This window comes from Ovis canadensis, chromosome 5 (genome assembly GCF_042477335.2).
Source record: "Ovis canadensis isolate MfBH-ARS-UI-01 breed Bighorn chromosome 5, ARS-UI_OviCan_v2, whole genome shotgun sequence".
Taxonomy (NCBI): domain Eukaryota; kingdom Metazoa; phylum Chordata; class Mammalia; order Artiodactyla; family Bovidae; genus Ovis; species Ovis canadensis.
In genome coordinates, this window is record NC_091249.1 from 15086285 (window position 1) to 15100600 (window position 14316).

Sequence of the window (14316 nt, forward strand, 5' to 3'; positions counted from 1 at the left end):
GAAATTACAGAAAAATACGTGCTGCCACGTTTTGTCCAATCTTGGCGGCTGGGTTCGTGCCCTTTTTAACTCACAATGGCCAACCTGAAGGGTTGCGGTTGACTCGGAAGTGGGGCGCGGACCAGCCCTCCCTCGCGCCAGCACCCTCACGTCTCTGCGGCAGTCTCCTGGGCGAGAGGGCGGTCCTAAGAGGTGCGAGGGCCGCTTTCCGAGGCCAAGGCCGCCGCGGGAGCCCCGCCCCGGCCGCAGCCCCGCCCCGGCCCCGCCTGCGCGGTGCCTCGCGCCCACACTCAAGCGCGAGCCGCGGTCGCACGTTTGATCCGCGCCACCGCGGCCGGAGATGCAGCGGGGTGCCGCGTTGTGCCTGCGCCTGTGGCTCTGCCTCGGACTGCTCGACAACGAGCGTGGTGAGCCCTCCGCCGGCCCCAGTGCGCAGCTGGCCACGAGCGGGGACGCTTTCCCTGGGCAAATGGTGGGACTGCACGGACGCGAGACCGGTCGGGGGACGGGGCCCGCGGGACCCTTGGGCACGAGGGGAGACAGGGTTGAGAGCCAGGAATTCAGATCCCGGAAGGAGCACAGAGAGTCGGGCCGGGCTTGCCGGGATGAGGAAAGGGAGAGGACGGGCCGCGGGGCAGCCCAGCAGCGTGGAGATGGGTTCTCGACTTCACTCCACGGTCTATGGTTCAGCTCCCTTGGACCCGGGCCCCTTCGCGCTGCATCCTCAGCCTGGATCCTTCGCTTGCTTACACGCTTTTCTGCGGAGTCGGGGCACCGCACTACTCTATCCTGCGATCAGCGCGCGCTGAGGTTGTCCCCCAGCGCAGAGGTTGCAGTCCCCGCCGGGTCGTAGTCTCGGAGGCGCACTTCCCCGCGACTCTAGTCTGCGCTCGAGATCAGCATTCCTGAGGGAACTCTGGTTGCTGTTCACTTTCCCCAGGCCAAGGACTGCTGGGATGGAGCAGTCCCAAGGGATGCAGGGAATCAGGCGTAGTCCGGGAAAACTGGGCGCAGTTGTTGGATTTTGAGGCTGATCTTGAGTCAGCAGCTCGTAAGTGATCAGCATGGCAGGGGAGGCAGAAGGCCGGCCCTCGCCATATTTGGGGGGTAGCACCCTGGATGGCCAAGCTAAGGATCATAAGGCAGGGGCTGCAAAGAACGGTCTTCAACACAGGAGAGGCAGTGTGGAAACAGGTGATGGGAACATGGCTAAAGGTTGCCTCTGAGCGATCGGAGGGAAGAGAGTTTGGGGATTGAGGGAGGGGTGGCTGTTTGCAGATGTCATGGGGAAAGCATCAGGAATGAGAGGCAGATGAGCTGGAAGCCCATGAGAGATCCAGTGACCCTGGGGGTCAGAGGGCGGAGGACCGATCATGGGTCCCCAGTGTCTGAGGGAGTAGTTCTGAAAGATCTGAAGGGAGAAATGGATACCTCTATTTTTAAACACTGTTGGCTTTGAATACTGGCTTTACATGTTTCATTTCTTTTAATCCTCACAAGGAAATGTTAGACCCTTTTTACAAACGGGAACACTTGAACCAAGGACAGGGGTAACTTCCCCCAAAGTCCTCAGGAAGCCAGTAGTAAAGGACATGTTCAACCCAGGTCTTTGGGATACAAGAACCCCATTCTCTGTGTCTATATGGGCTGAAGGGCTGGGGAGAGTGGAGTGAAGGGAAGTGTGGGTGAACCTAGGGGGAGGAGGATAGAAGAAGACAACTTCTGGCCTCCAAGTCAGGGCAGGTCTGAGCAGAGGGGCTGCCTCTTGGCCCTTCTTTGCTCCCCTGCACCCTTCCCAGGCCCAGGCTTTCACAGGTGCCGTGGTTGGACTTCAGGGCTGAGTGGGATATCCCGCCTTGAGAAGACATCCAGCAGGCAGTGGGTATAGTGTCCAAGGCTCAGGAGAGAGGCTGAAGAGGAAGCTGTCCCAGGATGGGACCATCTTCCCCAAAGAGGGGACCAGAGAGCGAGAGGCTTCCAGGGAGATAGAAAACATCCAATGTGCAGAGTGTAAGGAAAACCAGGAGAGACTCACGTCCTGGTGCTCCTGAGTAGAGCAGAGTGCAAGGTGGCAGACAGAGGGGGGATAAGTCAGTCTCGCAGTGAGTACAGGTGATTCTTACCAAAGTTGGGCAGTGAGGGAGAAGAGAAAGAATGAAGCTAAGGGGCCCGTGGAGGGGGACGGCCTTGGCTGGACCAGGGCACGGCTGGTAGGGAGATAACCCGTTGAGAGCAGACCATTGCCACAGTCCCTGAGCCTTATACTTGTGCCAGCCACTTTGGGGCTGAAGAGGACCTGAGAAGCCCCTAGACTGATGGGAGTGCTGGAGCAGAAGCTCAGACATTCCAGTGCAGCCCCAGTGGGAGGCCATGTGCTGGCAGGTGAGCAGCCTGGCCCGAAGGCGACCCTCAGAGATGTGGTGTTTGTCCCAGAGCTGGCTCCTTCCTGGCTCTACCCCTAAATTACTTGCTGTGTTGCCTGGACCCCTCCCTTCCTCTCCTTATGCCTCAGTTTGCCCACACATAGCACTGCAACAAGCTGGCACGCTCTGAGGGGCTGTGCTTGGGGCTGGACTCCTTACCCCAATCGTGTCCCTCTAGAGAAGGCAGATGGCAGAGGCCACCTCCTACAGGCTTTATCTCTTGGGGCTTAGACTCTAGAGAGGCTGTCTGTGCCTCTGAACAGTGGGCAGTCAGCTCAGGGACATGTGGGGAAGGAGGCAATTGCCAGGAAGCTTGGTTGGCCAGCCATGAGGCTACTGGTTCCTGCCACGGCTGAGACACTCATGACCATCCCAGCTCTTTCCCGTCCCTGCTCCTCAGCCCTGAGCCAGGGCCAGGTGTGGACAGAGGTGTGGGAGAGGGGCAGGCATGTGAGTCAGTGCAGGTACAGCACTGGCCTTAGCTCAGTGCTCTGAGGACTCACATACAGGCGTGCTCACAGACCCAGCATGCTGGAGGCACTGGGTCAGTGTGGCCGAAGGAGTCTTTGCCTCCCCACAGCACAGTGTCCGCATGACCAGGCGCCAGGCTGGGCATGAGGTGTGACAAGGGGACTGTCTGGCCATCTCCTTGCTGTGCCACCCCCACCCTGACCCCCAGGCAGTGGCAGGCAGCCTAACCAGTGAAGGGGACTATAGTCCTGTGCAAGGTGAAAGCTATAGTGTCTGCTCAGGGTGGCAAAGGGAAGATTTGGACCAAGTCCATTCTGCAGGAGCTTCTCAAGTGCCAGACTTGCAGGGGCACAACCATGACATCGTAGCCCAGGGGTGATAGTGCTCAGTGAGCCTAGTGTGGTCCAGCTGGCGGTGTGGGCTCCACCAAGTTGCTTCCAGCTTGGAGCTTCCTTGAGGGGTCTGCAGACTCCAGGAAAGGGGTTCCAAGTAGGACAAAGACTGCCTCAAAGGCCCAGAGACAGAAAAGTCAGGTGGTGATCAGATGAGGCTAAAGTCCTGGGGGCAGAGCAATGGAGTGAAAGAGACAGGAAATGGAGACGCAGGAGCTAGCGGCACACCTGGAAGGGGGTGTAGCGGGGAGCCACAGGGTCAGACTCCCCTGAAGGCATCGCCAGAGGGGCAAGAGCAGAGGCAAGGCCACAGCAAGGAAGCTGCAGGTGCACCCAGGAGATATACCAGGGAAGGAGGCAGCAGGGCATGGTGGAGAGAGAGGGACGAGTGCCAGTCTCTGGCTGAAGTGGCAGAATAGATCATGAAATTGTTTACCAGCCGGGAACCCTGAGAAGAGGAGGAGATGGGGAAAATGAGGCGTTCCACTGGGGAGGCAGGGCCTCCAGTCAAAGGCAGGAAGGAAGAAAGTTGGGAGTGTGATATGATAGAGGGAAGTCAGGGAATCCGGGGAAATTAAGTGGGGTCTCAGTCATGAGGGGAAGGTTTTTCCTGCATCTAGCTTACACCCCTCCTGCTGCCATTTTGGTGTTCCCCCCCACCATGCAGATTTCTTCCCACTAGGACCTAGTCTGTGCCCCACAGTCCTGAGATATCCCTTGGCGAAGGGGGATGGGTAGGGAGAGGAGTCCAGAGACTCCCACACTCCTTGCACCGACCTCTGAACAAGACATGGCCAACGTGTCCAGCTGGAGCCAGGGATTCCTGAGTTTCGATCCTTTTCAGACACTGGCTTCCTCTGGGATCTCCGTTTTCCGGTCACACTGAAAGGAGAAGTCTGGGAGCAGGAAGATGCAGGCTTTGGGACTGGCTGCCACTGAGGCTGGGTGTGGCCCGAAAGAGGCACAGCCCTGCCTGGCTCCAGTGTCCCAGGCCACCCCCATCTCCGAGGGCCGGATGGGGTGCGGGTGGCCCTGTGAGCACGCACAAGTCAGGGTGGCAAGTGGGGGAGCCCCGCCACGTGGCCAGTGAGGTCAGCATGGGTTCATGGGAAAGGACTTGCCGGCCACAGGAGAGGACATCCTGCCTGCGTTCCCTCTTCCTGCAGCAGGAGCCCGTGGCCCAGATTTAGCAGCACTGGGGGGCCACCTCTGAGCCAGCTGGGCTGTCTGATAACACTGCCCGTCCTGCCGCCACAGAGCAGAGCCCTGACCCCAGAAAGGCCAGGGCAACTGCCTGGTAAAGCTGGCTGCACCCATGACTGCTGCACGGGGCGCCCTGCACCTACTAGGGTGCTCTTCCCCCATCTCACCCCTTGAGGATACTCAAGCACCCTACAGTCCCACTCAGCCTCTCCAAAACTCCCTGCTTCCAAAAATTGCTTTAGCAGGACCACTCTGAAACACAGATCTGAGCCTTCCTCGGTCCCCTTGGGCTGGTGGTACAGGCCCTCCTGCTAGAGGGCCTCCTCCAAGAGGAGCCCAAGCCCCATATCCACCTAGCCTGCACCCACACCACAATCTCAGTGTGTGAGCTTTCTTCTGCTCCACATACATGCGAGAGGCTGCTAAGAATTTCAGGCAGAAGGTGATGCTGCACCAAGTGGGAGGAATCTGCTGGGGCAGGAAGAGAGCTTCATTCCCCACCCCTTGTGTGCCCCAGGAGCACAGAATCTAAGTTTTAGGGTAGGTTCACGGGAGGCTCTCATCCTTATCCAACCTAAACACCATCCTCAAAGCTCTTCAGAATTCTACCTAATGAAGTTTTGTTTGTGTGAAGCATCACTTATGCACACACACACATACACACGCGCGCGCACACTACCAGTGAGTCCCACCTCAGTCTGAAATGGTTAATCAAATTTCTCCACACAGGGTGTGTGAAGATTTTAACCTTGTGACATAGGCTATTGTCCTCAATTTGGAGATTAGTAAAATTAATTAGAAAATTAGGGGGGTGAAATGGCTCTTTAGATTGTCAGAGCAGCTTTGAGGGAAGTGACAGGTGTCTGGGGTCTGGTGCCACATGGCATAAGGGCTAAGGAGGAGGAAGTGGCAGGCATAGCTGGTGTGTCCATATTCCAGCAAGGTGGGCATGTGAGGTCCTAAATTGCTGACCACCTCGTGGACATTTTCACCTCGATGCCCCAGAGAGCTTTCACAAACAGCATGCCACTGGACACGTTGCTCCCCCTGGATCTGCCCCTGACAGGTGTGCGGGCTTCAGTGCAGGGCCTCTGCCCCTCCGTCCCCACCTCTGCCTCTGCTCACATGCTGTGCACTCTAATTTTGTTCCCTGGATCCTCAAAGCCAGTCAAGAGCAAGCCAGGGCCAAGTCCCATGCTGGTGATGCCACCCAGGAAAGGATCTAACCCTTGCGTTGAGGAACTGTTGAGTGTAATCAGTCAGGCTGCTGCATGAAGCTGTGGAAATGTGCAGAGAGGCTCCCAGGAACCTAAAAATGCAAGCCTAGGGCTGGAGCAGGTACCAGGCAAGTGACAAGAGTGACTAGAGAGTCATATGAGAAACTCAGATTCCATCTCCAAGCAGCAGAGAGGCAGGAAATGGTTTTAGGTAGAAGAAGGATTTGTGTTCTCAAAGGATCCTCTAAACACTGCGAAAGGCCTGGACTAGTGGGGAGACGAAAGAGTGGTAACCTAGGGATGGGACACTGAGGCTGGCCAGTCGGATGGCAAAGAAAGGGGCTGAAAAGGGCAGTCCCGGAATGTCAAGGGGTCACACTCGGGCTAGAGGACATCTGCTGCTCAATGCTGGAGCTCTGGGAGTGCAAAGCACTTTGCCAGGGTGGTAGGGAGAGGCGAGAAGCAACCCTGAGGCTTCCAGCCACTCTGCTGTTGATGCTGGTTCTGAGAAGGTATAGAGGAAACAGCAGTTTCCATAATCCTGTCACCCAAAGGTAATCTCTGACTAGTTAACTTAACCTCTGTGTCTTAGTTTTTTCTTCTGCAAAATGATCAGGATAGTACCCACCTCAGGGGGCTTCCCTGGTGGTTCAGATGGTAAAGAATCTGCCTGCAATGCAGGAGACCTGGGTTTGATCCCTGGGTTGGGAAGATCCCTTGGAGAAGGGAATGGCTACCCACTTCAGTATTTTCGCTTGGAGAATTCCATGGACCGAGGAACCTGGCAGGCTACAGTCCATGGGGTCACAAAGAGCTGGACATGACTGAGTGACTAACATTGTCACTTTCTTCTTTCAGGGGAGCAATAGAGGGGTGTGGTACGCACAAGTGTGTAGGCTGTGCTGGCGTACAGAAAGTGTTTGCGCTTGTTGTCTGTTGTTGTAACAGGATGTATTGGAGTAAGCAGAATCTGAGGGTCAAAGTGAATGAGCATCATTTTCATTTCTGTGAGTGCCTGTTTGCTCACAGCCTTGCCAATACTGGGAATTCTCTACCCTTTAAATGCTTGCTTATCTGGGCTCGGGGACACTTCTGTGCTGCCCTGTGGCTCCTTGTCCTCCTCAGTAGTGGGGATGGTCTAGGTCTTAGGGCTGGGGGCACTTGGCAGGAAACATCGGGGAAGCAGAGCCCCCCAGGGCTGGAGCTCAGGAGAGCTGCCAGGGAGGGTGGGGGAGCTCAGAGGTGGGCTTGAAGTCTTGGGGCCAACTCTAGGAGGAGGAAGCACACCTTGAGCAGGGCTCCAGTTAAATGAGCCTGCCAAGAGCCTACGGCTAGGCCTGTGACCCGTGGCCCCACTCTGGGGCCTGTTGCCCCACGCTGTGCACCGCCGCCCTGACAGCTCTGCCTGCCTGACAGCCCAAGGTCACCAGCACTCTGCCACAGGGCCCTCTGCCCTCTGCGCCCTCCTCCTGGACCAGCGATTTCTTATTCATTCCACAAAGTCCTTTTCAACTCATGTGAACACTCCCTTCCACTGGTAAGACTTTATCTGATCGCCCCAAACCTTGGCACTGTGGCCAGAGCACCAAATCACACTAGCTGCTCCAGCTGTGAAAGGCAAAGCTTTTCCAAAGCTGGAAGAGGCTCTCAGTATGCCTCAGCCTGCAACAGCATATCTTACCACGGTTCTTCGTGTGATAGTACGTTATTTGTGGTCTGTGGTACTCAGTGATCCCGGGGACAATTCTCATGTCATAAGTGTGGATTGGGGGAAGTGACTTGCCCAAGGTCATACAGTCAGAGTGACACTGGCGGGGACACAGCTGGGCTCTCAGGGCTGAGCACTCTCTCTGAACAGCCCCTCCCGGCTTAGCCTTCTCAGCCCCGCAGGGCGGGAGGCAGGAGGACCGATGCCCTCACCCTTGTTCTCTGGAAGCACAGAGACTGCCATCTACTTGGAGCTGGGGAGAACGCCAAGGCAGAACACGCCGTGAGCCTTCCCCCGAGGTCAGTGCACAAGCCCGGCCCCAAGAGTGAAGGGAGAGCAGGCTCTCCAGCTTGGCTGAGCCCTGGGACTGCTGCACAGAGCCCCCACCTGGCCTCGCCTGGCCCCAGTGCTTCCCCCTCAGCTTGCCTCCAGTCTGCAGGGCACAGCTGCTCAGGAGACCATGGATCTGACTACCAGAACTGCTGTACAGCCCCTGTTATCCACTGGGTGATCATGACAGGGCCTGAAATAGGAAATTGCCAAATGCAAAAACCACTACTGCCACACACTGCCAGAGGTGGAATGGCACCCCCGAGCTGGAGCACCATCCTGATATCACGGGCCTGGGTTGGCTGTGCTGGGCCTCAGGACAGAGACGTGGCCCAGGGACATCCTGGCCCTCAGGAGCCGCTCAGTGACACAGCCCTTTCCTGTGTGGTAGATGAGTGCCTGGGGTGCTCAGCGGGGGACGTTGGGTGTGGCTGATATCCTGACTGTGTGGCAGAAGCACCGGGAGGTGAAACTGGCCAGGAAGGGGGCCAGTGGGGCAGGGCAGAGCTCTGGAGGCCGGGCCAAGGGCCTTTACAGATCCGGAGGGCCACAAGGAGCCAGGGAAGGTGTCCTTTGGGCTGAGGGACAAATTGGAGGCCAGGGAGGAGACTGCTAGGAAGCAGAGAGGTCAGGAGACTGGCACTAGCGGTGGCAATGGAGACGAGGAGACGGAGAAGTGTGAGGGCTGGGTCCCAGGCAGGGACGGGCCTGGACTTGGGCAGACTTGGGCTCCTGCACAGCTGCTGCTTACCGCTGACGTGGAGGCTGGAGCCTCAGTGTCCTCCCTGTTGACTGGGCTCCCAATCCGTCCCTCCCTTCCAGTAAGTGTAAGGATCAAATGAGGCGCCAAGTGCTGGGATGTGGTCAGCATCTAGCCCGCCGGCCTTCCCACCCTCCTGTCTGCCCTCGCCCAGGATGCCGGTGTGCTGCTCCCATGCCCAGCACCTGCGGCTGACCCCAGGGCCCCCCTGCCCAAGGCTGCTGACAGCACAGGGAAGAGGAGGGATGCACTCTGGCCCCTTGACCTCGGCCTGGCGCCTACCCTGACTGCTCTGCTCAGGCCAGGGGGCCAGGGCTGCTGGCCAGGGGAAGGAAGAAGCCAGTTCCTGGGCCAGGAACAGGAAGGCAGGGGGAGTGCAGCAGAGGCAGGGATGACAGTGCTTCCTGCTTCGGGAAGGGAAGGACAGCGGGGACAGACAACAGCCAGGCAGGAAGGATGCGCCTTCTTTGGGGTTGCGTGTGGGGGCTGGGCAGTATAGAGCCTCAGGCATGGCAGCACAGGCCTGAACCGCCCCCAGCTGCGGAGCAGTCTGGGCTATTCATGGTCACCAGGGGACCTGGCCTTTAAAACTGGAATCTTTCACAAAGTCACAAGGTTTGACAGAGTTTTAACCCAAAGGTTGACCGCAGAGGTTTGTTTAGCCAACCAACCATTCATTCAGTCAGCCATCCATTCATCCTTCTCTCCATCCATCCATTCGTCTTTCTCCCCATCCCTCCTTCTGACTGTCCATCTGTCCTTCCATCTAGCCACCCTTTCTTTTTTCCACACTTCTACCCTTCCACCCATCCATTCTTCCATCCATCCACTCATTTGTCCTTTGGTTCATCTGTCCGATTGTTTATTCATTCAACAAGGGTTTATGGAGACTTGGCTCTGTGTCAAGTGTGGTGCTAGGCATGGAGTGGGCTGGAAAAGGGACCGTTTGGGTCCTTACCCCATTGAAACGTATTGTCTAGGAGAGGAAATGGAAAAACATAACCTAAGTAAATGACAAAATTACATATTATGACAAGAATAGGTTTTGGGGGTGGGAGTGCAGAGGCCATGTCTACGCTGAGGCCTGAAAGTGAGAAGGGCCCGGCTGTACAAGGCGTGTGAGCAGAGGCTCATCAGGAGGAGTGGCGTGTGTAAAAGCCTGGGGTAGGAAGGAGCGTGGCGTGCTATGGAACAGCCTGGGGCCAGGGGCTGGAAGACAAGAGCAGGAGGCCAGAGCGGCCACACCTCCTGGTCAAGAGGGTGTGGAAAGAGGGTGGTGGGCAGGCCACAGTCAGAAGGTTGGATGTCCCTTGAAGTATGGTGGAATGTCACTGATGAAATTTAAGCATGATTTTGTCCCTTAAAGCTGCAGTTGAGAGAAGGGGCTCTGGGCTGGAGGCAGAGATTTTATAAGTACTGGGTCAGCCAAAACTGTGGTTCAGGTTTTTCCATATGATCGTATGGAATAACCTGAATGGACTTTTTGGCCAACCTAAAACACGACCACTTAAGAGCAACAGTATTTGGTGCTGGGCAGAAGGGATGGAAGACAAGGGGAGGAGGGTGAGCTCACAGAAGCTAGCAGAAGAGGGGACAGCTCTGCTCTCTGCCCTGGAGAGCCTCCTGCAGCGGCACAGAGGCTACAGGATACCTTGCCAGGGGCTCCAGGGAGTAGAGGGAGGCTGCCCTCTGTGGGAAGGTGAGCAAATGTGAAAGGAAGGAGGCAGCGAAGAGAATTTTTACTATGAATGGGGGTAGAAAAGGGGAAGGGAATATAGGGTCAAGGAAGTGGAGAGTTTTTGTTTATTTGTTTGTTTGTTTACAAGATGGGAGATGATTGCATAGAGGAAAGTTGGTAGCCAGAAAAGAAAGAAATGATCTGCAGAGGCCGGATCTGGGGGAGTTGGGATCCCCAACATGTTGGAGGGCTTGGCCTTGGGAGCAGGAATGTCCTGCTGGGTATGGGAAGGGTGTGGGATTTGAGTGTGGGAAGATGAGGGGTCTCCATCTGATGCCTCTACTTCATTAGTGCTGAGAGGGAAGGAGGAGGGACCGCCCTGGACTTCAGCCCGAGGCCGCTCAGGCTTTGCCACCAGGAGAGAGGGGAGTCAGCACGGGTCCTGGGCTTTGCGCTGCTTGCTGAGCCTCTCAGGGCCATGGGCACTGCCGGGCTGGGGGAGCAGGCAGGGGCAAGGGAGCATTCAGAATGATGAGCTGTGGGCCACGCAAAGCCAGAAGAGAGGTGGGGCCAGGAGGAGGTGGCAGTGCAGAGGGGTTCCTGGCCTGGATGTTTTGATGAGGTTGAAGGACTTAGCCCTGGTGAGACTCAGCAGGAGACGAAGGAGGCAAAGCAAGAACAGGAAAATAGGCACTTGATGGGGACAGCTTCTAGGTGGACCAAGACCCGGGTATGCCCAGGAAGTGAGGGGCTGCAGGGAGGCTGGGGACAGGGTACATGAGGACCGCGAAGGCGGGGTGCTGGTGACTCGGTCCTGTGGCTGCCGAAGTTCTGAGAAATGGCCTGGATTGAGGTTGGGGGGCCTGGAGAGCCAGGAGCAGAGAATGAGGGGAAATGACCAGGACAGGGCTGATGACAGCTTTAGTGGGGAGCGGGCGGTGCTGCTGGAGAAGGGGAAGTGACCACAAGGAGTTCTCCAACGTGTGCAGTGGGGAGCAGTCACCACCCCAGGGACAGCGGTGTCCTCAGAAATGCAGGTTTCAGTTAAGGCAGGAAGGATGGAGGAGGCCAGGGATGTGTACAGCGCAGACTACTGCTCACACGGGGTCCAGTGGAAGTGGTGGCGGGGGCGGCACGGCGGAGGAAAGGTGCACCGGGGAAATTCAGGGCATGTGGCAATAAAGGAAAGGCTCTCAGATGGGTGAAAGGGTCAGCAAGCATAATGGATGAACCTCCCATTTAGCACAGTGATTCAGATGCTTCCTTTGGCGGTATGGTAGCCTCTAGGGAGGAAGCTCCTGTAGGCTCCATACCCCATCCAGCCACTCAGCCCACCATCCTTCCACATAATCATCCATTCATTCATCTGATCATCCTTCATCCATCCTGCCATTCTTGAATTTGTTGTTGTTCACTCACCAAACCATGTCCAACTCTGCAACCCCATAGACTGTAGCACATCAGTCCTCCCTGTCGCTCCACAGTCTCCCAGTTTGCCCACGTATTCTTGAATACATATCCTCAATTTGGGGTGTGTACCTCTTTTGTACTAAGGTTAGGAAGATGAAATGCAGTCTTTGTTCAGATGTGACCAGAAAACCATGATTTAGTCTAGTAAGTGTTCTAGCAGCATGAGCCTAGGGGTCAGCACCGCCTGAGTATCTCCTGAGTGACTGCCCCTTATAGAGGGACTCGTGAATTAGAACCTAAAGAAGGAGATCCACAGGAGGGAAGGAAGTGCAAATGTCCGGGGTGAAAAAATGAACACAGAGACTTCAGGATGAAGTCTGGCACTCTGGGACAATAGTGAGCAGTCTGTGCCTCTCAGATGTCTCGATAAAGCTGGAAAGAAGACGAGTGGGCAGACAGGAGAGGCCTGGGGTCTCCCAGCTTTGTCTTGGAAGCAAAGGAGAGCTGCCGAAGGAGGCTGGGCTGGCGACTGCCATAGCTCTAGTGCCAAGGGCATGCCCTGGAGGAGCGCCTCGGGGAAGCGGGCTCCAGCTTGACCTTCCCAGCCCAGCATAACACTAGAGCCCTCACAATGGGGCACAAATGGCCCAGGGCAAACAGGTCCTGGCCGCTGCCTGGCTGCTCTGGTGCCCAAACGCCAGCCTCAGGCCTGAACCCTGAGTGGTCCACTTGGGAGCTGGTTCTTTCACCCTTCACACGTCCAAACCCAAGTCCATCATCCCTGCCCCTCCTCCGCTTCTGTAGGTCGGAAGCCAGTTTGTAGAGTGGCTTTATTCACATTCCTCTGCCTGGAAAATCCTACTTCTCTTTCAAAACCCACCTTAGAGGTGTCCTCCTGGCATCCACTCCCAGCCCCTCACCACCAGAAGGAATCCTCCCCACTGTGGGGCCTCTCCACCTGAGCAGCCCCAGGGCTAGGTGAGGCAGTGTGATGGGGAGCCGGAACCCACCCTGGGAAGGAATGGACCTGCTACTTTCCCACCTGGGGACCCCAGGGTGGGGCCTCTGTCCTGAGTGCCAGGAGGGGGTGCACTGAATTCAAGCTAAGGAGAGACTGCATAGTGGTCCCAGCAGCTGGCCATGCAGTCCAGCTCGAGGGCCAAAGGTTCCCTGGCTGGAGTAGATGCTAGTTAGATTAGATGCTCAATGAGGACCGTCTGCCTCTGACCAATGGTGGTGTGGTACACAGAGAAGTCTGGGCCAGCAAGAGGCCAGACCCTGGCAGCTATCTTGTCCATGTGATGCTGAAATGAGATCGTGGTGTGCAGAGTGTGCCATCCTATGCTGCTTTCTAGGGCAGCTTGGGGTCAGGGTGATGTAGAACCAACTATAGCAGGGATTCCTCCAAGGTCTGCCTCCCACAGTTTGCTGCCAGGGCAAGACTCTAAGCCTCAGGAAGCTGAACTGGGGAGGGCAGAGGAACTGGCCCTGTGGACCGAGGGCAGGGCAGCGGGCTGTGCCCCCCAGGAGGACAGGGACTTGGGGGAGGGACAGAACAGAGCCCTGGGCCTCCAGCCACACAGTCCTCACTTCCTGTTGTCTCAGGATGGTCCTGGCAGGATGCATCTGCCAGAGTTCCAGGCCCAGACCTCCCCTGGGGCCTGCTCCCACCCTCCTCCAGGATCATATGCGCACGCACACAGACATCTCAGTAACACACACGCACAAAATCACACACATCATCAGTCCTATAGACGCCGATCTACGCCCACAGACGCCGATGCCCACACGTGTACACATGCACGCAACACTCTCCTGCTGGGAGGAGGGTGGAGACTAAGAAGCCGCGTGGGCAGCAGGGCCGGGGTCCTGGAGGGCTACAGGACAGTCTTTAACCAGGCGAGGCAGTTCTCTGTTTGGGGGTTAGACCTGTTGGAATCATGGAGGGGCTGAGGCAGGGGGAGCAGGGAGTGGGGAGCAAGGGCAGCCCGAAGGTCCCTTGGGGGCAAGGAGAAACTGATGGAACCAAGCACATGTGAGATGGATTCCATGGGATGTAGAAGAGGGCAAGGCCACAGGAAGAATCCCAGGGAGAAACCAAGGCCTCAGTCTGGGGCATGTTTGGGGGGCTGCGCTGTGCAGGACCCCCTCAAAAGCAGTGGCTAGGGGGCGTCTTAATGCCAAGGAAGTGTACTGCAGGCTTCGCCTAATGTAGGAGGAAGCCTGTGGTCTCCCCTGTTGACTTCATGTCGGCAGCTCTGCTCCTGAGGGACCAGAGGCCTGAGTTCAGCCCAGGCCTCAGTCAGGGCTCACTTGGGGCTGCAGCCAGCAGGCAGGCTGAGCCTGAGGTGGAGGTTCCCAGATGTCTTGGATCGTATCAGTCCTGCTCTGGGCTGAAAGGCTAGGCAGCACCTGCCCTGCGGAGGGGCCCGCCAGCACCAGATCGATATCGTCATGTGAACTTATGACCCAATCCCACACTAACCCTATCTCCCAACCCAGGCCTGGCCAGTGGCTACTCCATGACCCCACCAGCCCTGAACATCACGGAAGAGACATATGTCATCGACTCCAGTGACAGCCTGTCCATCTCCTGCAGGTATTCAGCCCTCACCCAGGGGGGCTTGGGCCTGAGTCCCTCCTCCCTAGCAGGCTAAGGAGACTGCAGAAGGCGGAGCTGATGGTGGCAAAGGACTGAGAAGGCAGCACCCCAACCCCAAGGCA

The 14316-nt window shown here is 57.0% G+C and overlaps 1 protein-coding gene across 2 annotated transcripts in view; it reads left to right on the plus strand.

Moving 5' to 3' along the window:
- The first annotated feature begins 282 nt into the window (after positions 1 to 282).
- The window catches only part of FLT4 (fms related receptor tyrosine kinase 4), a 41332-nt gene continuing 27298 nt past the window's right edge, over positions 283 to 14316 (plus strand). The window contains exons 1-2 of one of the 2 annotated variants that reach the window (XM_069588949.1): positions 283 to 407; positions 14095 to 14191. In XM_069588949.1, coding sequence (XP_069445050.1) covers positions 341 to 407; positions 14095 to 14191 — 164 coding nt within the window. In that variant the 5' untranslated portion in view covers positions 283 to 340. The remainder of the gene's footprint in view (positions 408 to 14094; positions 14192 to 14316) is intronic. The other variant, XM_069588950.1, reaches the window with a different exon arrangement.